Genomic DNA, 22,900 nt, shown 5'->3' with positions numbered 1-22,900 from the left:
CTGAGAAGTCGAGTCGTTTATTTGTATAGCCCTTGATCACAAAAAGTCTTCCAAGGGCTGCAAAGACCAGATTATTATTACACCATCCCCTGATCTAAAACCTACATGATGGCAAAGAAAAACTCAAAAACTTCAACATGAGGAAAATGAAGAAACCTTGAGAAGGGACCACACATAAGGTAATCCTCCTTCCAAGATGACTAGGCTGCAATGGATGTTGCAATAACAAATAATACAGCGATATTGTCAACATAAAATATAGGTTATTCATATGCTATAGATGGAAGTGTGTTAAACCAAGATTTACATAGTTCCACTGAGGTTGCAGATCGAATCTCAGGCGGAAGAGCATTCCACAGCACCGGGGCCCGAATGGACAACGCTCTCAAACCTGCAGATCTCTTCTTGGCTCTTGGGATCACTTGTAGACCAGTTAGAGCTACGTTTTCTTACTGATTTGCACAAGGGGCTAACAATTTTATATATACTATTGTCTTGTTATAACCAGAATGTAATTGTTAGAAGTCGAGTCACAATGACCCTTCACTGGTAAGCTATTTTCAGAACCTGTCCACGGGCAAGTTATGTGATCTTAGAAGGCTGTACGCTGTTGGACCCAAAGGCTTACATAATAGGAATTTTGCCAGAAGAATTACTATCTGGTCAACAGAAATATATACTAAGGGTAATGCTTCTGGTAGCAAAGAAAATGATCACAGTGACCTGGCTGAAACCACAACCTCCTGACATAAAACAATGGAGAGACAAATTAAAGCAAATGTACATTATGGAAAAAATCACTGCAAGACTTCAACTGAAACTTGACCAATTCGAGAAAAGATGGAAGCCTATCACACAAATTTTACTTGATGTCTAAACACCTCCCCCTATTTATTATGTTTTTTTTTTTGGGTGTATATTTTTATTTATTATTTTTTTATATATTTCTTTTTGTATGGATGTATTGTATAAACATTTATTCTTCTTTTCTATTAATAGTATTTTTTCTTCTTTATTGTTCCTTCTGTTATTTATGAGTGTGTCAAGTGTATATATTTTGTGTTGATGTAAGATGGTGGAATCAAACCTTTGTCAAAATTGGTGTGAGAAATAAAAAGTTAAAAAAAAAGAAGGCTGTACGTTGGGGGCACCATGTAAGAGACCCCTGATCTATGCCTAAATATGAAATCATGACTTTCAAGAGACTCCAAAAAACAAGCTTTGTAACACAATAATGAATCAACTAGATAGTCATCAAAAATCCGAAATTGGTACATTTCATCTTGCTTTAAAAATGTAGACACATTTACAAATTCAATACTAGAACATAATGTGATGTCAATGTTTTATTTCAAAATCTTTAACCTTAATTCTTAGTTGTACACAGTACACTTTAAGCTCTTGTACCCCTCAACACAATAATCCCTCTTTTTATAGATCTAAAAGGTTCAGGAGAAAAACACTTCAAGTAGAAGAGTAAAGTTTCAGATAGGCTGTCAAATCATAACAATGAGACTTAAAAATGTGTTTCACTCCTCTCCACTCACATATGTCCTTTAAAAAACCCCATCAGTTTTCTCTAGTTCTTTTCTTCAAAACGTTCACTGGCCATCCAGAGTCCTATCCCAATCTTTATTCCGTAAGATAAAAATGCATTTTGTCATTAACATTTTTGCGCTCGGGGTTGAGGCGCTTTAGAATCTGCGCTAGCACGTTGACAGTCTGCTCACTGCTCAGGCCAGTGCGTTTAGTCTGAAATTTCTTAAGCAGGTCTTTAGTGGTCATCGGTTTTCTTATCAGATAGCGTCGAACCGCTTCTTCTGTTAGCTGTACATCACTGAAGAGACAGAAAAGATTATTTTATGTCATCTCCTATCAGCAGCCCGTTAAAAATATGCGAGATAACAGTACCTGGAGCTAGGAGTAGATTTTCCTGAAGGGGGCTGAGGTGTGCTCTTCCCAGAGGGAGCAGGGCTATGGTTGCTGGGATCCATCTTTAGCCTTTTGGCAGCTGGTGAGTCTGTCCCAGGACCATGTGTCTGTCTTTTACCTGTTGGATAGTAAAATTGAGTGAAATTTAGATATATATTAAGTGCGACTCTGGAAAAGAAGATGGAAAGAGTGGTGAAAGCCTCATAAGTCATTGCTTAGGACACTAACATGCAAGTACACACCTTGCTCTAGTTTGCTTGCAGCAGCACGCAGTGTGTTAGAAGTGGCAGCAGGGTCTATGGACGGCGTTCCCGGGCGGCTGCCAGTTCTCGAGCTTCCGGCCGAGCCACGCCCACCTGCACGTTTTGGAGGAGTGCGCTTCTTCTACAAGAGAGAAAACAATTGATTTTTGTAGGATTTAGTCACATACAGCGCAATGAACTATACTGTGAAGCAAGAATGTTCAGTTATCCGTCCACACACACACTAACCACCATGAACAAAGCAGAGGCAGTTTCTCCCTCGATGTCACTGTCATCGGAGCTATCTGATTCCCCACTGCTGTCTGTCAAACACATTTGGATACATGCATGAAGCCACGCACAATAACTACAGTATACAGAAACAATATACAAGTGTTGGAAATTTACAAAGATCGGACTGGAATCTCTAAGTAAACGTACAGGAGTGTAGCATCTCGTTGAGACATGCGAATTATACATTTATTACTAAATTTGACGAACCACCAACCCTTGTGGCGTTTTCCCCGCTATGCATACCCTTTTTCTTCTTCTTTTCTGTCTGTGATAGGGACTTTTTCCCTTCTTCCTCTTCCTCCTCTTCCTTCCCTTCCTCCTCGTTCTGTTTCTCCTCTTCACTCTCTTCTTCACTTTCTGAGGCCTCATCGATTCCTGTAAAAAAAAAGAAAAAAAAAGAAATTCAACACATGTCACTTGAACTACATCCGGGATGTGACTCGTGGGCCTGATCCAGATTTTCTGTTCTCAGGTGGGTCGTATTATTTAAATAATCTCAACTGCAAATCTTTAGCTCTTTTGTTTTCAGTATTTTGCTTCATCATTCAGCCATTGTTTGCTTGTTTGTACATGATTCAAATTGAATCGTTTCTCCGGCGCCGTCACGAATGGCAGCCACTCCAGCAGCTCCCGTGTTATTTTCGATTGTTCTCAGTTATTTTCGATTGTTCTCAGCTTAGGGATGCTGCTGGAAAAGTGAATTTCCCTTCGGGGATGAATAAAGTATCTATCTATCTATCTATCTATCTACATCAACAACCTACCCTACATATTATAATCACGGATGACGAAGGATCTTTTCTGAACACAACAACGTTATTCAAAAACAAAGGGAAAAAAAATTGTATTGTATTGATTGTGTTACATGTTTTTGAACAGTTGAGTGGATACAGTTTTAAAGCTTAAACAACTCACCACGCAATAGACTGGGAGGTCGCTGGTTCGCGCCTCGGCCGAGTCATACCTAAGACTTATAACATTGGTAAAATGGCGGCGCCCTCTGTTGGCTGCGGCTGCATCGGCTCGCTACAACGGGTCAGGTGTATCGACATTTCGTTCTGTGTACATTGTTACAAAGAATGACAATACAAAGGAAATTATTATTATTATTAATTATTATTTATTATTAATACAAATTTAAGTGGGAGCTATAAAGATATAAATTAAAAATTATAAATTACATTTTGCCTTATTGTCATACTGGTTTGAAATAAAAAGAAATATGAATTGAAGGGTTTAGGAGTGCATTGGCTACAACAGGGGTCAGAAACCTTTTTGACCCCAAGAGCCATAAAAGCAAAATATTTAATTTTTTTGGGGAGAGAGCCATACCATATATTTTACGACACGATTTAGCAAAACCACCAAGCCTGCTCTATAGGCAAAATCTAGTTTTTTAGCGCATTTTACTTAACTGTGTAAGACGCAACATCAATTGAAAAAATATATGAAACAAGAATAATGCCAGAGTCTATGTCCAATATACAAAAATCCCTCGGTTAACGCGGTTAATGGGGACCAAAACCACCAGGGAAAAGTGAAAATCAGCGAAGTAGCGACGCCCCTTCAGAAATGCTTATAAAAAAAGCGTGTTTGTTTTATTATTATTTTTTTTTAGACCTGCAAAGCTTTGAAGCAGCGAACGTGGAACTACGAAGTAGCAACGCCCCTTCAAAAATGCTTAAAAAAGAAATATATATATATATATATATATATATATATATATATTTTTTTTTTTTTTTAATTATTTTATTTTATTACTATTATCTTTTAGATCCGGGAAGCTCTGAACCCGCGAACGTGGAACCGCGAAGTAGCGAGGTCCCACTATAAACAAATATACCACTTTAAATGTGTCTCCCTCCCACAGTTACTTAATACTGTTGAAGCTTATTTTTACCTTAATTTTTTCATAAATAATAGTTTCAAAACAAGGTGAAAGCAGAGTGCTTTTTTTCAAAATGTCACAAAATACTGCAAACAAGGACACTGGCTTATTTACCCTTGGTGCAGATGGCGCTGAGCAGACAAGAGTGCATACCTCAGCCCACCCCTACCGCTCACCCAGAGTGCTGTGTGCTTGGATGGCGTTTCTGTCTTTTTAAATTTTTTTCAGTGGGTTTTTTCCGTTAAGTGTCTCAACAGCGAACCAAAATTGTTTAACTTACATATAAAGGATTCCTTAGCGACGTACAGCCAAAATGGGGTCTGTTAGTGTGACACCTTGACTGTGAACTATAGTGGGGAGTATGCTCTTTCTATACCGGACCAAACCATTTGAGCTATTAACCAAACGTCAGCTAAGCGTGCACTAGACTCAACCCTTCTCTTTTCAGAATTGGAACGGAATAGATGAGATTTACACGAGCACAATTTTTTTTTCTCCCAAGTTAAGACGAAGCAACACCCCGATTCGTCAACGCTTTTTCTGGGTAATTCCTTTCCACAAATTCGGAAAATTCATGGAATTTTGCTAAAATGACTTTAATTTGGGCTGATTGAATGATTGCTGCGTCTTGCCAAAAACCCTCCTCCTCAGTGAACTCTGAACTGTATGGTGAGACAAAGAGCATGCACACTGGTTGCCAGGCAGATTTTAAGTGATAGCCAGTTTTTTTCTGTTCAGGGAACTCTCAGGGCGGCCAATAGCAGCGCGTACTGAATTTTTGACTTTGTAACGAGAGGCAATCTTCCTAACTACAGGCAATATTTGCCGTTTAGGTACTCCGTAACATAAAACTTTCATATGTAGTGACATTCGTAAGTAGAGGTACTACTGTATCCTCCGTGTCCACTTGTGCGTCGCACGGAGCGCAACGGAGGGGCGCGTGCGCAAGGGTTGGGCTTTCGATCACCCAATATCAGAAAGGTTCGGAGGGGGCTAGGGGTCGTGTCCCGCCTCGTCTCTCCACCCAGCTTTTCTTTCTCTCAGCGGCAGCAACTCGTGGCGCAGATTCAGCATATCTCTTCCCTGACAGCAACCATGTCCCACCTTTGTCTGCACATTGTCCCCTGCTGGTACCAGCGCGATTCGCCCGCCCTCGGAACCTAAACCCAATTGCTGAGTATGCAACTTTAGAGTTTGCGTCATATTTTCAGATGGACACATAATGCTGCAAATGTCTCCTTCCTGTTACTAACTCGTTCAGTCCACATGCTGGACTTCAGCGCTTTAACACGTTTACTGCCTTCTATAGACCGGAGAGAGGGTTTGGTTTTCATTTATTGAAAAAAAAAAAGTTTGATAGAAATCATCTAGAGCAGGGGTGTCAAACTGGCGGCCCGTGGGCCGGGTCAGGCCCGCTAAGGGATTGAATCCGGCCCGCGAGGCAATGCTAAGGGAAGCACAAGAGAAAAACGATCTGCATGTTGAAATATGTCCACTTGATGTTGCCAAAGCCAGCTGCCTATCAAAAACACTGTACTTGTATTTACCCCTCTCTCTCTCTCTCTCTTTCTCCATTTTCTCTCACTTTCCATCCCTCTCTTTCACTCTGTCTCTCTTTTTCTGTTTCTTTGTTCCTTTTGGTCTTTCTCTTTGTATTTTCACCTTATTTTGCTCTCTCTTCCTTTTTCATTTTGTCTCACTCTTCTCTCACGCTCCCTCTCTTGCTTTCCCCTTCTGTCTTTCTCTCCTTCTTGGTTTCTATTTCTCTGTGGATTTCTTTCTTTCTCTTTACCTTGCCCTCTCTCACTAGTTCTCTTTTGATCTCTTTTGTTTGTCACATTCTCTCTTTCTTTCTCTCTCTCTTTCTCTCTCTGTTTGTCCCACCCTCTCTCTTTTTCATTCTCTCGAATCTACTAGTCCGGCCCCCAAAAGAATGTTTGGTCTTTCATGTGGCCCCCGGGTTAAAATGAGTTTGACACCCCTGATCTAGAGACTTGCTTTTTTTGACACACTCAAATTCATGGCAGCCCAGATTTAATAATCTAATTGGCCAGGTCCGGCCCATGGACCATTTGTTTGACATTACTAAACTACAGATTTCAAACATACAAGCACCACAATGAACTGGCTTACCTTTTGGGACCTCTTCCCCTTTGCTGGGTCTTCCCTTTTCAGGTTCCTCCTCTGAACTGCTTAAAGGACACAACATTAAAGACTATGGGATATTTGGTTTCTCCCAAGTGATGGCACACTAGCCAAGATGCATAGATTTCCCATTGGACTCAAGTCTAATTTATGAATCACAAGTGTAGATGCGGTCTCCAAGAAAAACACAAAAAAAATATGAGCATTTCCAATAAAATCTGTAATCTCAGTCAATTAGATTTAACCACCACATACGATTCACATACAAAAACATACATTAAAAGAGGGCAAGGCTGAAGTAATTCATTGATTGAGTTAAAGATCAAAGTTGAGATGTATTTTAGTTTTAGTCTTTACAGGTTGGACGGCTGACTGTCAAAAATATGTCAGACATTAAGCACAAAGCCTAAACTTTTCCCCCCATTTTATTAACACTCCACTTATTGAAACATAAATATTTTGTTTGTTTGTTGTACATGATTCAATTGTTTGTTTGTTTGTACATGATTCAGATTGAATCGTTTCTTGTACATGATTCAATTGTTTGTTTGTTTGTACATGATTCAAATTGAATTGTTTCTCCGGCGCCGTCACGAATGGCAGCCACTCCAGCAGCTCCCGTGTTATTTTCGATTGTTCTGTTATTTTCGATTGTTCTCAGCTTAGGGATGCTGCTGGAAAAGTGAATTTCCCTTCGGGGATGAATAAAGTATCTATCTATCTATCTATCTATCTAAACTTTTATTAGGGAAAAAACAAATCTCACCTGCTTTCATCGGACATGTAATCCACCTCAAGGCCCTCATAGTCACCATCATCGCTGTCTTCCAAAGCGTCTTTGTCATTCCGCTTCTTCTTCTTTGGTTTCCCTTTCCCTGTTACAGTTTTTGATTTGGACTTGCCTTCTCCATCTACAACCAAGGGCATTATCACTGCAACTTTGCGACCAGACAAATGTCATCTTTGAGACAAGATTTGCGTGAGAAACCAACTGTAAGCGTGCTGTTCCTTTACCTTCTCCAATACTGTTGTCGCTATCATCGCTGCTCATCTCCAAGTCATCTTCCATATCGTGGATACGCAGGTCGCCCCCTCGTCCCCCGCCCTTCTTCTTTTTTGACAATTTCTCACTCTCCTCCTCTTCCTCGTCACCCTGGGTTTGCTCGCGAAGACGTCTCTGAAGCATGATGCTGAAGTGATTCACTACCTTGTTTCTTCTGTGTACGTCATGAAAATTGTATTTTTAAGCATTTTCACCCTCACCCGGTGAAGGTAAATGCCTATTGAAGGTAAATAAATTGGCATTAGCGGCAGGGGGATGAGGTACTGTTAGTCTCATTAGTCTTAACAATGCAAATGTAGTGCAAATTTATGGTTGCTTAAGTATTTTTGTGGTCAACCATGATATAAGAATTAGAGAGACAAATCTTAACCCCTGGTTCTTGTTCCTATGTCACACAAACTCACTCTCACCTGCCCCACTCCTCTTCAGCCTCCTCTGCGGTGAGAGTTCTGTGTTTTGCCACAGGAGTAAAGTTATACCAGCCGTGAACAGGGAAGGCTTCAAAGGCTCCATCGGGACACTGGGTGAAGATGTAGTAGGATGCATTTTCTGTGATGCCCCCTTTTTTCAGACCTTTGAACCTGATGTATTATAGCCAGAGTGACGGTAGTTTATACATAGGAATGTTAATACAAAAAGGGGAACACAAATGATGAAAAATGATTATTTTTCATCAAACCTTTTCCCAGCTTTGCCATTGACTTTTAAAATCCAAGGCTGGTCCTCTACTTTGAACTCGCGGGTTACAATGCCATACTTCTTTCGTCGCGCCTCCTCTCGTTGCTTTTTGCCAAACTCGCTGCCAGCTGCACCCTCTGGTGTCTCTTCTTCACCATATATCTTACGGGCACTCATATCTCGTTCCATGCGAGCCTGGGAAAAGAGAGAGAGAAAAAAAAAAAAAAAAAGAGTTTCAGATGTCTGATCAAAAAAAGAGTTGCCACTACAAACAGTCATGACCACCATTTATTAATATGTAATTGTAGGAAAACACTAACTGAACTTACCTGTGTCCATGTTGAGCAGTTGACTTTATCTCCAGCGTTAAAAGCCATTATGTTGTATTTCTTGCTTGTATTTCTAGATGAGGGTAAAATATCAACTTTTTTAATACATTCAATCTATGAAACTCCAAAGTAAGACTCAATAATCAAACAAATGTTGGTGGGGAAAACATAATTACAATTGACGTTAACAAGACTTCAAAATATCTATTAAATTTCTTTTTTTCTTCTTTTTGCATCAAAGTACAAAAATTCATAAAGAAGAAACAATGACGTAGTCTATTTATTTTTATGCTTAATTGGCAAATGTCATTGCATCACTGTTTTTAGAATACTACCATTTGAGCAAGACCAAAGAAAAGCATTTGATATGCAAGACTTGCAAATGCTGCATCGCTTATTACTTAGGGACTCGCACGATGTATTCAGTGCCTGCAGAACTGCTGCTTGCCTGAAACACAAACAAGCCCACAGGTGAGATGTTGAGCATGATCTGTATAAAACAATTAACAATTGAAATAATATCATAAAGTATCATAAGAATAACAGTGACCTACCAGTGATGCCATGATTTGTGAGTCTGACTTCAACTTCAAGGTATACTAGAAAAAGAGAAGCGTGGTTAGTAATGCAACTATTGCAAATTTTGTTGTTGTCAATTGTGTAAATAATTACAGTGTCTCTTCAACAGTGTGTTAAGTCAAGTCAAATCAAGTCATTTTTATTTGTATAGCCCTAAATCACGAAGAGTCTCAAAGGGCTTCACAGATTATTACACTATATTACACAGACTATTTTTCAGCCGACGAGAAGAGTAGGTTATTCATATGCTATGGAGTAGAAGTGAGTTTTAAGTTTAGATTTAAACATTTCCACTGAGGTTGCAGATCGGATCTCAGGGGGAAGAGCATTCCACAGCACCGGTGTTAAGCTCATTATTAATTCTCAATACACGTAAAAACCCAACGGTCGAATTGCAATTCCCGACTTCCAACTAAAAATGAATTAAACAATTTTCTAGCTTGAAGGTCATGGGGATAATTTTGATTCGCCAATGTACCTGCTATACATGTTTTGGTACCATGGACCTGGAGTGCTCGGAGAAAACCAACTCGAGCACAAAGGAAGGGAGGGGTACCTCGTTAACGAGACGTTTAAGCTGTGAGGCTGATATGCTAATCCATCACACACCAAGCCATGTCAGCTTGAAAGTTACTGCAAAACTGAGTGAATACTTCAAAAAGGTATGGAACAGAAGCCGCTGTCCAATATGTGCTTATTAAAGGCACATTTTTTGAGTTGTTTTTGCAAACTTTAAGCCAAAATTACAAAGGAGGGAATTTATAAATAATTTCACCATAATTAAAGGGAAAGTCTGTATTGTTTAACAACTCTTAGTCACTCATTATTGGATGAGAAAGTTTCATTTAGTTTACAGAACATGAGCCCCACGTAGTGAGAACAGACATTTTTCTCTGCCATCTCGTTCCTACGGGTACTTAAAACCTTATAAAAAGCTGGGCAAAAAAATTCTGGATCCTGACAGTTGAGGTGCTCAAGGACCTGTTCTGAAATTAGCTTACTAGTTTTGAGTCGTTGTGATTTTCAATATTTAATATTTAACATGGAACTAACACAGTAACAAATGTGATAATTTAGAAATTCATATGAATAAATTCAATTTCATGTTCTTTATGGAAAAAAAAATCAATTCAACTATTGATAATTAGTTTTAAGCTATTACAGTAATTAAACTAATACAGTAGGACCTTGCTACTTTGCGCTTCGACGTTCGTGGATTCAGAGCTTCGCGGGCCTAAAAAAAAAAAAAAAAAAAAAAAAAAAAAAAAAAAAAAAAAAAAAAAATTAAGCATTTTTGAAGGGGCGTCGCTACTTCGAGGATTTTCACTTTTCGCGGGTGGTTTTGGTCCCCATTAACCGGGTCTAAAAAATAACAATAGTAAAAAAATATATATATTTTTTTAAAGGTGCGCCGCTAATTCGCGGATTTTTACTTATCGCGGGTGGTTTTGGTCCCCATTAACCACGATAACCGAGGTCCCACTGTAGAATTAAAATCTGTTCATGTATTTCCTTGCCCTCATGTAGGTTTTAGATCAGGGGATGGTGTAATAACAGTCTAGGGTTTGCAATAATCTGTGTTCTGTGCAGCCATTTGAGACTCTTTGTTAATAAGGACTATACAAATAAACATGACTTGACTTGATGTCCTCCTGAAGACTGTTCCATAGATAAGGACCAAAGTGGCTGAATGCTCCTTCACCATGTTTTGGTCTTCACCTAGGAAAGGTTAAATCAATTGCTGCCAGAAGACCTCAGGGACCGCAAGGGCTGATATAATAAAAGCAAATCAGACAGATCGGATGGCCAAGAAAAATTAATCCATTTAAAAACTAGTAAAAACACTCTAAAATAAACCCTGAAATACACAGGGAGCCATGGCAGCAATTTTAAAACCGGTGGAATGTGATTCCCCCGGCCCATGTAAGGACACGTGCTGCTGTAATTTGTAGCAGCTGCAGGCTGGCAAGGGTCCTTCTTAAAGGCTGGAGAGCATGACATTACAATAATATAAATGGGAAGATATAAAAGCATGCATCATCACCTCCGTGTTTGCCAGGGAGAAAGATGGACAAACGTTGGCTTTAATGTCTAAAAAAAAAAAATAAAAAAATTTGAGCTTAGTGTCGAAAATAACAGCCACACTTTTTTAAGCAATCTGAAGGTCTAAAATCTTGTAATTTTGGTAAAATGTTTCTTTCTGACTTCCAGGACTAGTGACTAATACCTTTGTTTTGTCCTGGTTGAGCTGTAATAAGTTCTCTGCCGTTAATGATTTAATATTTAAAATGCATTTTAAAAGGGTATCTAAAGGAATTGTGTCAACAGGGGACACAGCAATATAGAGCTGGTCATCGTCAACGTTACTATGAAAATAGTGTGTCTTCTGATTACATTCCGTAATAAAATTCAATAACCACTAAGAATTTATGGTTACAGTTTACATCGACATCAGATATAAATTCTTATCGATCGACACTTTGCAGTCAAGTTTCATTCAACATAAATTTGGTCCCAAATATGCAAACTTATGTTGCATTTAGGAGGAAATTAAAATAAGAAAATACATACATCAACTTTGCATGGTCAAAGACAATTCTATTGTCTGCAGGACTCATACAGTATTTACCGGTAAAGCGGGCGCACACTCTTTGGTCCGTCTTAGAAAACTGTGTGTAGGAAACTAGTACTTGTAAGTGGTTCCTAAGTGTGGATCTCTATCTCTCTACCATGACGTGATCCGGATAAGATTTTTTTCCATACATATTTAAATAGGCCAAAATGTCCCTTGTAAATATATACAGGATTATGTTTTGACTTACTTCACGAATGATGTAAGGCTTGGAGGAAAGCTCTGAGAACTCACTGCTTGTACAACCTCTCATTACAAGGCTCATTAATGAGCAGAAGTCAGCGACATTTTGGCAAGTTATCCAATCTTTGGATACTTGTCCTAGGCCCATGGAATGAGAGACACCACCCCGGTGTCAAGTTGAAGGTCCTTCTACTCATGCCTTCTATAAAAGAGGACATATGCAGTGGTTTGACGCTTGTCACATACAGAGGCACAACTTGTTTCCTGAACATCTAGATCATTGTAGGTGATCCAGCGATCATTCATGTGTTCCTCCTCTACAAATGGATCCACACCATCAGTGATATAGTGCCCTAAAAAGAATAAAATATTAGCAACTTCCACCTGGCTAATACATGTCAGTTATTGTTTTCAACATACCGAATATACAGACAGGTAATTAAGAGATTAAAGTGCAGGGCTATGTGACTATGGTTGCACTATCCAATCATTGTTCTTTCCATGAAATTGTATTATTTGTTTCCCCAAAAAAAACATTGTTATCGTATTTCTATTGGCTGTGCTGCTTACTTAACTCATTCAGTCCCGTACGCATAAAAACATTTTCAGAAGCATTGTCCCTGAGTGCTAACACGTAAAATCATTTAAAAAAAGAAAGAAAAAAAAACTTATTTTGAAAAACAATTTTTGGCGCTGCGGATCTAAGTATCAAGGTTCTGTACTTTAGATGTAAGAAGCACAACATTAGCGACATAGCTTATACGTTGTTTTTTTGGTGACAACATTATGAATCAAATGGTAGATTTTGTCTTGAGGCCGCATATATTTAAATGCAAAAACTCCACAAACACAGTCTCAGGGTTTCAATTTTGATATATGGGTCCAAAATTGTTATGCTGAAAGCATCTTTACTGTAAAATATTGGACCCATAAACACAAACAGTCCATTATTTGCATCATTATTCATCAATAAATTGGACTCCTCACATGTGAAAACTGTTTGTTTCGCAAAGTAAACTTTAAAAGATAACTTCACTGGATTGGTAAGAATTTAAAAAATCTATTTTAAACTGACGGCCTTACCACTGCTTGTTGTAAACCCCTCATGACTGATGATGCTGACCAAACTGTAGTATCCCCCACCCTGAAAACAACCAACCATGTTACTAAAACGTTTATTATCTACCAGGTTGTATTTATCTTATATTACCTGTTTTGATGGAAGCACAAGTTCTTTGGAAAGAGAAATGGGCCGACGGAGCTTTATTGACCCAAGTACTGGAAAAAATACAAAGCGCTTCAGGTGCAAGACCAGCACTCTACAGATGAGAGAGGGAAGGGATTTGTTAAATTGAAAAGGAAAACGCCTTTTAAATATATCTGACATTAAAATAAATGGCCTAATGTGTCAATCTGTGTCAGAAACAAATATATTTTGTGGGTCAATAACGTGTGATGTACCTTGGCAGGGTAATAAAAGACGAGTTCTGCCATGATGTGTTGGAACTACACTCACATTTAAACTCCACCTGTGTTTTCTGCACAAAAACCAGAGAACAGCCTTTTCTCACTCCCTAATTGGATTTGGGTGGCCAGTGGATGTCTTGCATAGTGTTTTATGTGTTGGGTTACCTGGAGATAATTTTGAAGCATTTGCTCAACTGTTCCAGAACCGGGTAGCAGGTCAAGAGACAGGTTTGTAAAGTCCTCCTCTTTAGTAACTTGCATGCTACACCTAAAGTGCAATAACAACAGAATCGAATATCAGAAGAGGTCATTCGAAAATTTCATATCTAGCTTAGTCCAAAGGTGATTGACGTCAACTCGCTTTGTTCATTGATTCATTGGTATCAAGCCGTGGTAGAGGAGAGAACATACAGTAATAGTCCAAGATTTCTTCCAAAGATGACACTTCAGAGGATGTTAAGGAATGGGGAGAAACCTTTGGTTTTGTAGTTGTACCTCAAACACATCCTGATATTCTGCATCTTGAATACAAAGTGATCTTCTACAGGACAGTTGTAGGCTTCTCCTATTTTTCTGGCAAACTTCTGCTGTACAGCATTTAGGTTTCTTATTTGATCCAGTACCGAAGTCAGAAACTCGTGGGCGTCCTGTAAACATGCACAGATGTATGTCTAAAAAAAGGAGAAAAAAAATCCAAGTACAAATGGTGTCAAAACTATAAATGTTTTTACTTTTTGGCGGAGGTCCTTAAACTCTGGTGCCATGAGGGAGACAATGTTTTTGAACGAATAAAGGGTACTAATTTTATGATCAATATTACTCGAAGTGTGACATGCGCTGATTTCCATGAAGGATCTGTGAAATAAACAATCAGTGTGCATTAATAGAGTGCTATAAGTAAATAGACAAATGCTTTTAAGCATTGTTTCTCAAAAGGTAGGTCCCAATTTTTGTGTATTGCTGGCCTTTGTCTTGGCAAAATATTGCTAAAAAAAGGGGGGAAAACTTGGGGTCACTTACACTTCTCAACAGTAGATGGCAATAATGCACAGCGAATGCGAGTTGACACCCTCCATTTCACACCAAAGAAAAAGACTGTCAAATTTTGTTTGCATCTGTTTAGCATGGCAAAATGCAGATACATTGGGAAGTATGAGATATGGATATCGTTATATTGAAGACAAAGCTACTGAAGTGAAGCGTTTAGAATTTCATTAACAATACAGCTAATTAAAAATGTAAATAGACATTGAGAATTTAAAGATATAATGTCAATGATTTGACCGCTATAGGTCGCTGTATTGTGTAGTGCAACCATAAACGAGTGCTAAAAATACAAATTCCGGAGACTCAAAAGTAACCAAACAGCAGCATTGTTCTTTTCATTTTTTTGCCAAGCCTTTCTCGAGCTTTCTGTTGTGTTTGGGAACCCTTAGCAGCAAGATGGCTGACAATTATGGTGAGGCACAAGTTATGTCAAATAAATACATATTTTGTCAATCTGTGAGTATCTTAAAAATGTATGTTTTAAATGTACCTTTGCTTTTTATTTTAAATTAGGAATGTTTTTTTAATGATTTGTCTAACCATTAGGAGTCACCAAATAAGACACACTGTCCCTTTGAAAGTAATACTATTTCTCGAAGTTGTTTTTGGTTTCGCTGATTATGTTATATATTGTTTTTTTAAACTTGAATATATTCTGGTATCTTTGGTTGGAACTGCAAAATCTTTTCATTCAATACATTTAAGAAGTGGATTGTATTTTTTATTTGGGTTGCTGCTTGTAATTCAGGGCGGTCCTTGATTGAGACCAGTTCAGAACATCACCTTATTAGTGCAGCCTCAGGACTTAAACTCCAGACTGGCTTCTGAAATTTGATGTCTTCAACAAAATCTTTCAGGGTAAGAAGGCTTTGCAGGCTGGCGTTCATGTAGCAGATCTGTGCTGGGTTGGGAAGCCTGATGAGCAAAAGAAGGCAAAATTAATCCACTCTTTTTCTCTCCATTCAATTTCTTGGGAGGTCCCATTCATTTGAATGTAAGCACCAACGATTGGCATACATTCAACAAGCTGCAACATAACAATACACACTAGAATAAAGTCCTTAATGACTTGCATATCAGTCATGGCATCCTGGCTAAAATTATACTGGGTCAACACAAATCTAAAACCGGCTAAATGTAGACATTCGAAAAACAACATGAAAGTCAATGTTTTAACAAATGGACTGGAAACTATAACTTTCACAAAGAGAGGTCACCTGAGATCTCAACTTTAGTAAGCCAGTAACAGGGTCTTTGAAACTAAACCGCTAGGTATAAGGTTTTCCATCACTGAAACTCAAGCTTTACTCTGTCTCTGCCCCATCCACCCACACAGGAGATTTGATTTCCTCAATCATGCAGTCAGCTGGTGAGATTTTTTTGGTGCGGCATATATTTTTCCTTTCTTTTATTTAAAAAAAACAAGTAGGTAGTAGGTGCTTTGAGCGCGTTGTGATGGTTTCACAATCTTTTCTTACATTTTTCATTACCACCAAATGGGTGCACGGGCAGGGTTGGGTAGGGTCACTTTAACTTGATTACTTTCAATTACTTTTGGATTACTCCAATACCAAATATGCTAATAAAAGACAAAAGAAAATAAATATGAATAAAATTACAAAATTTTGTGCAGGCTTGGGATATATGGAATGGCAAAAATGATGTTGGCAAGCTGTTTGGATTTATTTTCATTTTGTTTCTGTCGCATTTTATGTTAGTTTTGCCGGAGATCAAAGAGATCAAAGCCAGTAGAGAAAGCTTATCACGTGTTGTGAGTCATCATTTTATTCATATTTAGTTTCTTTTGTCTTTTATTGGCATATTTGGAATTGGAGTAATCCAAAAGTAATTGAAAGTAATCAAGTTAAAGTTACCCTACCCAACCCTGTGCACGGGTTAGATGAGACATGTGCAAGTGTGGCAAGTTCCTGTGTGCTGGGAAGTGCCATCAATAATAGCAAAAACATTTTCTTACAAATTTAATGTACTACAAGTGATTAGCAGGGGAAGACTATCATGATTGACAATCTTTTCAGCATGATGTTTGGTGTGCATTAGTCCTTCGATCGTTCCTTTGTTCGTTCCTTTGTTCGTTCCTTCCTTCCTCCCTTCCTTATTTCCTTCCTTCCTTCCTTCCTTCCTTCCTTCCTTCCTTCCTTCCTTCCTTCCTTCCTTCCTTCCCGCCTGCCCGCCCGCCCGCCCGCCCGCCCGCCTGCCTGCCTGCCTGCCTGCCTGCCTGCCTGCCTGCCTTCCTTCCATCCATCATGTGTATATTCAACAGTTGTTGAACCTACTTAGTGAAATGGACCCCAGATGGACTAGATCAGTGTTTTTCAACCTTTTTTGAGCCAGGGCATGTTTTTTACATTGGAAAAAATTTGCGACACACCACTTACCAAAAATGTTATAAAATGACACTGAACATTATGTTTAATTACAATATAATTTATAATGCCCCCAGTTTTTACAGCACAGACACTTGACAATGACAATATTTGCAGAAAATGATTCATAAATGTTTTATATAATTTGAATTTGAATTTTGAAAAGTGACAATTAGATAATTTCTCAAGGCACACCTGACGATCTCTCACTGCACACTTGTGTGTCGTGGCACAGTGGTTGAAAATCACTGGACTAGATAACTGCAGTTTGACAATTTACCACAAAACAAAACAAAAACCTCAGGCTAAATTGATTTGGTGTGGACAGATTTTATGACTCACCCACGTAATTTTAACTGTTGAAGTCTTAAAGTTGACCTTATGGATGTGCCCTCTGTCTTATTGCATCTGTTGTTTCTCATCTCCCAAAAGGGTTTGAGATCCGCAAGGCCCCCCAACACCACACCTTTATCCTGGTGAGAAGAATTGCTGCTCTGCTTGCCATGGCACTGTTCCATAGGATTGGGCGCCACTTGATGATTCTGTCATTCAAAATAAGCCTTAATAAGTTCGTGCAAGGTCAATCTACCACCTAGCTTGGTGGTTGGTGCCATGCTGTTTACACGTAAAAGGTTTTTGTACAGATGCAGCATGAAGCGCTGCATTAAGGGTTATACTCACCTTCCGCCACCACCAAAACCTGCCTTTTTTCGGAGCAATATCGGTTTGAATGATATTCCTGTTGAACATGAAGAGATTTTGTTAATGTTATTCCATATTCAAAAGATATTTTTCTTTGACACACCTTATCTAGCATATGTTGTATGCTTCAAAGGTACAGTACAGTATTATCAACGTCGACTCGTGAACTTATAATTCTAAATCTTTGAAAATATCCAGATTTTTCAAAAATATGCGAACAAATGTTGCATATCCATCCATCTTTTATCTTCAGCGTATCCAGGATCGGGGGTCGCAAGGGGCAGCAGCCTCAGCAGGGAAGCCAAGAATTCCCCATCCTCAGCCACATTCCAGGGGAGGCGTCCAAGAAGCATCCTTATTAGATGCCTGAGCCACCTCAGATGGCTTCTCTCATTGCGGAGGAAAAGTGGCTCTACACAGACCCTCGATCACTTCTCCCCTGGTCTTGAGAGAATTTGGACACATTACACTTGCACGCGCAAAAACAAGTGACTAGAGAGGGAAAGTGAGAAGAATGGGACGGATGACCGAGATTTCTCTAAGGTAGAGCATAGCAACCGAGCGGAGGAAAGTCCTTTAAGCCACTTGTATCCAGGATTTTGTTTTTTCTGTCACGACCCACAATTTGTGACCATAGGTGAGGGTAGGAATGTAGATCGACCGGTAAATGCACAGTTTTGCCTTTTGGCTTAGCTCCTTCTTCACCGCGGCAGAACGGTACACGGTCCGCATGACGACAGACGCTGTACCTATCAATCTGTTGATCTCCCGTTCCATCCTACCCTCGCTTGTGAACAAGACCCCTGGACCTACTTACGGCAAGACCCTTGAAATGGCATGCCACCCTTTTCTGACTGAGAACCATGGTGATGATTTCAATCCCGGCCGTTTCATACTCACTTGTGAACTGTTCCAGTGAAACCTTAAAAGGATAGACTGAGGAAGCTAACAGGACCACCTCATATGCAAAATTAAATATAAAATGCTGAGCCCCCCAAACCAGACCCCTTCAATGCCTAGGCTGAACCTAGAAATGATGTCCATACAAACTATGAAACAATCAGGAACAAAGGCCAGCCTTGTTGCAATCCAACTCCACTGTAAACAAATTTGACTTACTGTTGACCAAACTCCGGCACCGGTCATACATGGACAGTACAGCCAGATTAAACTATCCCGTACACCATACTTCCGAAGCACCCCCCACAGGGCTCCCGAATAACACAAATGCCTTCTCCAAGCCCACAAAACACATGTAGACTGGATGAGCAAACTCCAATGCACCCTCAAGGACTCTGCAGAGGGTCTAGAACTGGACCATTGTTCCACAGCCTGTAAGAAAACCACACTGCTCCTACTAAACTAGAGCTTTGGCATAATATCATGGTACATTTTAAGAATCAAACCATAGTTACTTGTTTGATTATGGAACATTCTTACACAATTCTGGGTGTTTGACATGGTACGTGTAACTCACCTGTCTTTTTCTTCATTTATAAAGTTTTGAAAAATGTCTGCATTCTCTTTTGGGCTGAAAGTGGCCTCCTTCCCAGTCAGCTCTGCCTGACATTTGGTAATTGTGGTTTGATTGTCTTCTATAAAAGACACCCGGCGTACTTTCTTTTTTACGTGCAGGCTTGGACACACTTTGGCCATGGCTGGGGCAGTGCTGGAGGTAATTTGTTGTTCAGGGTTTCGTTTTTCAGGAAAAACACTGCATCGCTTTTGGAACAATAAAAGATATTATCAGATCACATTAGTTAGTATAATAAGTGAAGAACAATTTAGCATTGAGTAAATGTTGGAAAAAGAAATTCTTAGCCTATTGGCGCACTATTTAGCTCATTTTAGTCATATTTTTTTCTCATTGTAGTGTATCCACTTATTGAAACATAAATATTTTGTTTGTTTGTTTGTTTGTACATGATTCAATTGTTTGTTTGTTTGTACATGATTCAAATTGAATCGTTTCTTCCGGCGCCGTCACGAATGGCAGCCACTCCAGCAGCTCCCGTGTTATTTTCGATTGTTCTCGATTGTTCTCAGCTCAGGGATGCTGCTGGAAATGTGAATTTCCCTTCGGGGATGAACAAAGTATCTATCTATCTATCTATCTATCTATCTATCTATCTATCTATCTATCTATCTATCTATCTATCTATCTATCTATCTATCTATCTATCTATCTATCTATCTATCTATCTATCTATCTATCTATCTATCTATCTATCTATCTATCTATCTATCTATCTATCTATCTATCTATCTATCTTTTCTGGATCCTCAAATAAAATAGGGAAATAACTTTTAAACCAAGCCTAAGTATTCATTTTCAGCTATAAGGTAATTTTGCACATATTAAGAAAAGTGCTCTAAAATTAGAAAAAAATTAACAACAAGCTCGATAAAGCAATTTGGCTCACTTTAAGTATATATTTGGAACCGAACACGGTTTGTTGACCATTGGTCCAAAATTTGCTTTTTGCACCGTGCGCGTTTTGTCACTTACCCTGCAAAACACCCACCACCAAAACTTTTTGCAGTCACAACATTCGAACTCTGAGCCGTTGGAACTGTGGGAGCAATTCGAGCAAAAGACGTGCATTTTTTACCATGGGATTCAAATGCATGTTTGTAATTCGATAAATAAGTAAACAAATAAGAAAACATTAGTTGTTTTATGCTTACCTAGGGGGCTGAATTTTAGAGGGAGGGAAACATTTGTTATTTGGTTTTACAAGTTGAAAAAGTCGCTTTATGGTTCCCCATGCCAGCAAACGATTCCGCCATGATTTGGTTTCCTCCTTTGAGGCAGCCAGATCAACTTGGTTGACAACTATGTTAACCAAGATAAACATTGGTTAATTTTCTTTCTTCTACAATCCTAAAAATTGATCCAAAACAAACGAACACCAAAGAATTGAATCATTCACTTCCATCAATCTGAACCTTACAAATCAGAGCCTTCATCATGAAAGGGCAAGATCACCTCCTAGATAGTGTCATTCATTTGCTGTCATGTGCCTTCATATGCGCAGCAGTCATGTCGCTGAGAAAAATCTCTGTAAATCATGGTTGCATGCACAGTCACCTTCATGTGAGCAATTGTCAAGACATGTTAGGGACCCTGACTGCATTTGAAAAAAATACACCATCCTTTCAGTGTGGTAATACCTATATAGTCATTGATGACATCGTATTATTTGTAAGACATAAGAGCTATTACATCATTAGCATCAGTGGGAATGATTCATCACTAGGCTGCAAAACATTCTCCTGTGCAAAAAAGGGCAAATGATCTAACTATGCTTGCAATGCATCACGTGTGAATGCAGTTTTTGGAATTTAATTTAAATGCATGTAATTATCTATACAGGATCACTACTAACTACTTATTTTACTTGATCCTGTAAATTTTAGCACAACACTGAATAAAACTAGGGGTGGACAATACTTGTAATTTTGGTATCGATCCGATCCACGTAAATGCAGTGTAGAATCCATCAATTGCGTTCTGATACCAATGCCTTGGAATTGTAATGATGAATGAATGCGCTAGTTTATATTTACCACAAACACAGCACAAATACTGCAGACAACAAATTTGTTAAATCTTTTATAAATGACTATAAGGCAAACTTTAACAGTATGGAAAAGATACCTATCTTTATTACAACTGTTTCAGAACAAAAGTCAAAAGAGTCGGACCTTAAAAAAAGCCTCAAAGGAACAAAAATACAAATATAACATGTCAACATGACAAATGTATTACATGCTTTTTAAAAAAAAAAATGAAACATCAGAATGTGCAAATACTGTACACAACAAAATGTGAAAACATTTTAACTGTTTAAAAAATAAAGTACATTTACAACAACAAGTGTTTTAGAGAAATAATTAAGGGGCACAAACCAAAAAAAAACAAAGCAGCAATGTAATGAAATTACAAATTTTGCATAAGAAGTCATCAGGCCAACTGAAATATGTTCCATTGCACAACAGCTTGAAAAACAAAGGTTGTAATGCAAATGGTCTGCATTTATATAGCTCTTTTCAAGTCCATGAAGAGCACCCAAAGCGCTTTACAATGTACTGAATCCCTAATGCTACCTGCTGTCGGGAGCATTAGGGATTCAGTGTCACTTCGACATATAACACAGGATTCAAACCTGCGACCTCTTGATCCCAAGTCAAGTGCCTTACCTCCCGAGATAACACAATTAGACTCGATTTGTAAGTAACAATGCATACTATCTTACAACACAAAATGGAAAGACAGTATCGGTCTTAAGACACAAGTATCAATCCCATCCAAGTAATTGCTCAGTATCGATAATATCAATATTTGGACCGATCAGCCTGCACTTAATTAAAACTACACAAATCCAATGCAGGATTTGAATGATTATTTATTCTTATGTTAACTGAATGAGGACAGCGTATTAGAAATGAGCTTATACAGATGCATTTATGCCTAGATGGTAGGGCGCCCGCTTTGAGACTGGGAGGTCGCTGGTTCGCGCCTCGGCCGAGTCATACCTAAGACTTATAACATTGGTAAAATGGCGGCGCCCTCTGTTGGCTGCGGCTGCATCGGCTCGCTACAACGGGTCAGGTGTATCGACATTTCGTTCTTACAAAGAATGACAATACAAAGGAAATTATTATTATTATTATTATTATTATCTACGACAAACAGCAACTAAAAACTATTTTTTGCCATTCAAAATTAAAGTCTCTATTCACTTATTTTTATTTACAAGAAATAAGGTTTTCTATTGACAAAAACATCGCAGAGATCTTTTCCCTCGTGTACAGATAAGAAGCAACCATTTCCTGTCAAATGAAACTTCTCGGGGCCAAGTTTAAGAATTGGTCAAAGTCTGCCAAAGTTGAAATTTACAATATGTCTTTTGTCATGTGTCAACCGGCTCCTTCAAGCTGTCCGTGTCTCATTCAGGTATTCCTCAATGTCCCAGGAGTTTGCATGTGTTTGTTTTTCTCTTTTGTTTCAGATTCCCACTTGAAATCTAGCCACCTCTTTTTTTTAAAATAGTTAATTTCTTTAAAAATATTATGACACTGCCGCTTTGCCATCCTACCTCCCTGAATTTTGACTTTTTGACCCTCCCAAATTAAACTGAATAGAAATAAACCTCAATCATGACCAAAACCAATACTTCTTTTGCCTCTTACTTCTCTGTCTTGAATCACAAGCAGTTATTTGCATTGCTTTTTGCATCAGGACAAGATACCGAGAACACAGCCGTTGACAGCTAAGATAATATATCTTGCACTTTTGAGCTTCAGAGCTGTCCGAAACCTTTCGATCATC

General features: G+C 38.7%; 1 protein-coding gene across 12 annotated transcripts; it reads right to left on the bottom strand.

Annotated features, from left to right (window-relative positions):
* Positions 1 to 1,331: 1,331 nt before the first annotated feature.
* gtf2f1 (general transcription factor IIF, polypeptide 1) lies at positions 1,332 to 20,706 on the bottom strand. Of its 12 annotated transcripts, none has more exons than XR_015850145.1 (16): positions 20,520 to 20,706; positions 20,254 to 20,401; positions 20,075 to 20,138; positions 19,043 to 19,287; positions 17,545 to 17,602; positions 17,206 to 17,405; positions 15,263 to 15,394; positions 14,164 to 14,287; positions 13,928 to 14,079; positions 13,598 to 13,700; positions 13,427 to 13,503; positions 13,176 to 13,284; positions 13,049 to 13,109; positions 11,973 to 12,318; positions 9,126 to 9,170; positions 8,973 to 9,019 (listed from the first exon to the last, which is right to left on the bottom strand). XR_015850145.1 is itself a non-coding variant. In XM_088333016.1 (15 exons), the coding sequence occupies exons 3-15, from the start codon at positions 9,135 to 9,137 to the stop codon at positions 1,633 to 1,635; spliced, it is 1,596 nt and encodes a 531-aa protein (XP_088189142.1). In that variant the 5' UTR covers positions 9,138 to 9,170; positions 11,195 to 11,241; positions 11,973 to 12,147; the 3' UTR covers positions 1,332 to 1,632. The 12 variants fall into 12 exon arrangements, 8 of the variants coding, with proteins under 8 accessions (XP_088189142.1, XP_088189135.1, XP_088189125.1 ...); XR_015850143.1 differs by having other exon boundaries at positions 20,254 to 20,449; positions 20,555 to 20,706; XR_015850150.1 differs by having other exon boundaries at positions 20,555 to 20,706.
* Between the last annotated feature and the right edge of the window lie 2,194 nt (positions 20,707 to 22,900).

Source organism: Urocampus carinirostris, chromosome 1 (assembly GCF_059441175.1).
Source record: "Urocampus carinirostris isolate Australia breed hairy pipefish chromosome 1, RoL_Ucar_1.0, whole genome shotgun sequence".
In the NCBI taxonomy this organism is placed as follows: Eukaryota; Metazoa; Chordata; class Actinopteri; order Syngnathiformes; family Syngnathidae; genus Urocampus; species Urocampus carinirostris.
Note: the sequence above shows the minus strand (reverse complement) of the source record. Positions and strands in the feature narration are given on the sequence as shown.

Bases quoted from the DNA above. Each gene is read 5' to 3' on its own strand.
- gtf2f1 (XM_088332964.1), bottom strand. From the start codon at position 12,113: ATGGGCCTAGGACAAGTATCCAAAGATTGGATAACTTGCCAAAATGTC. The intron at 2,844-6,489 runs GTAAGCCAGTTC...TTTTTTTTACAG, and splicing joins AGGGGAAGAGGTCCCAAAAG to GAATCGATGAGGCCTCAGAA. The intron at 1,838-1,911 runs GTACTGTTATCT...CTGTCTCTTCAG, and splicing joins AAATCTACTCCTAGCTCCAG to TGATGTACAGCTAACAGAAG.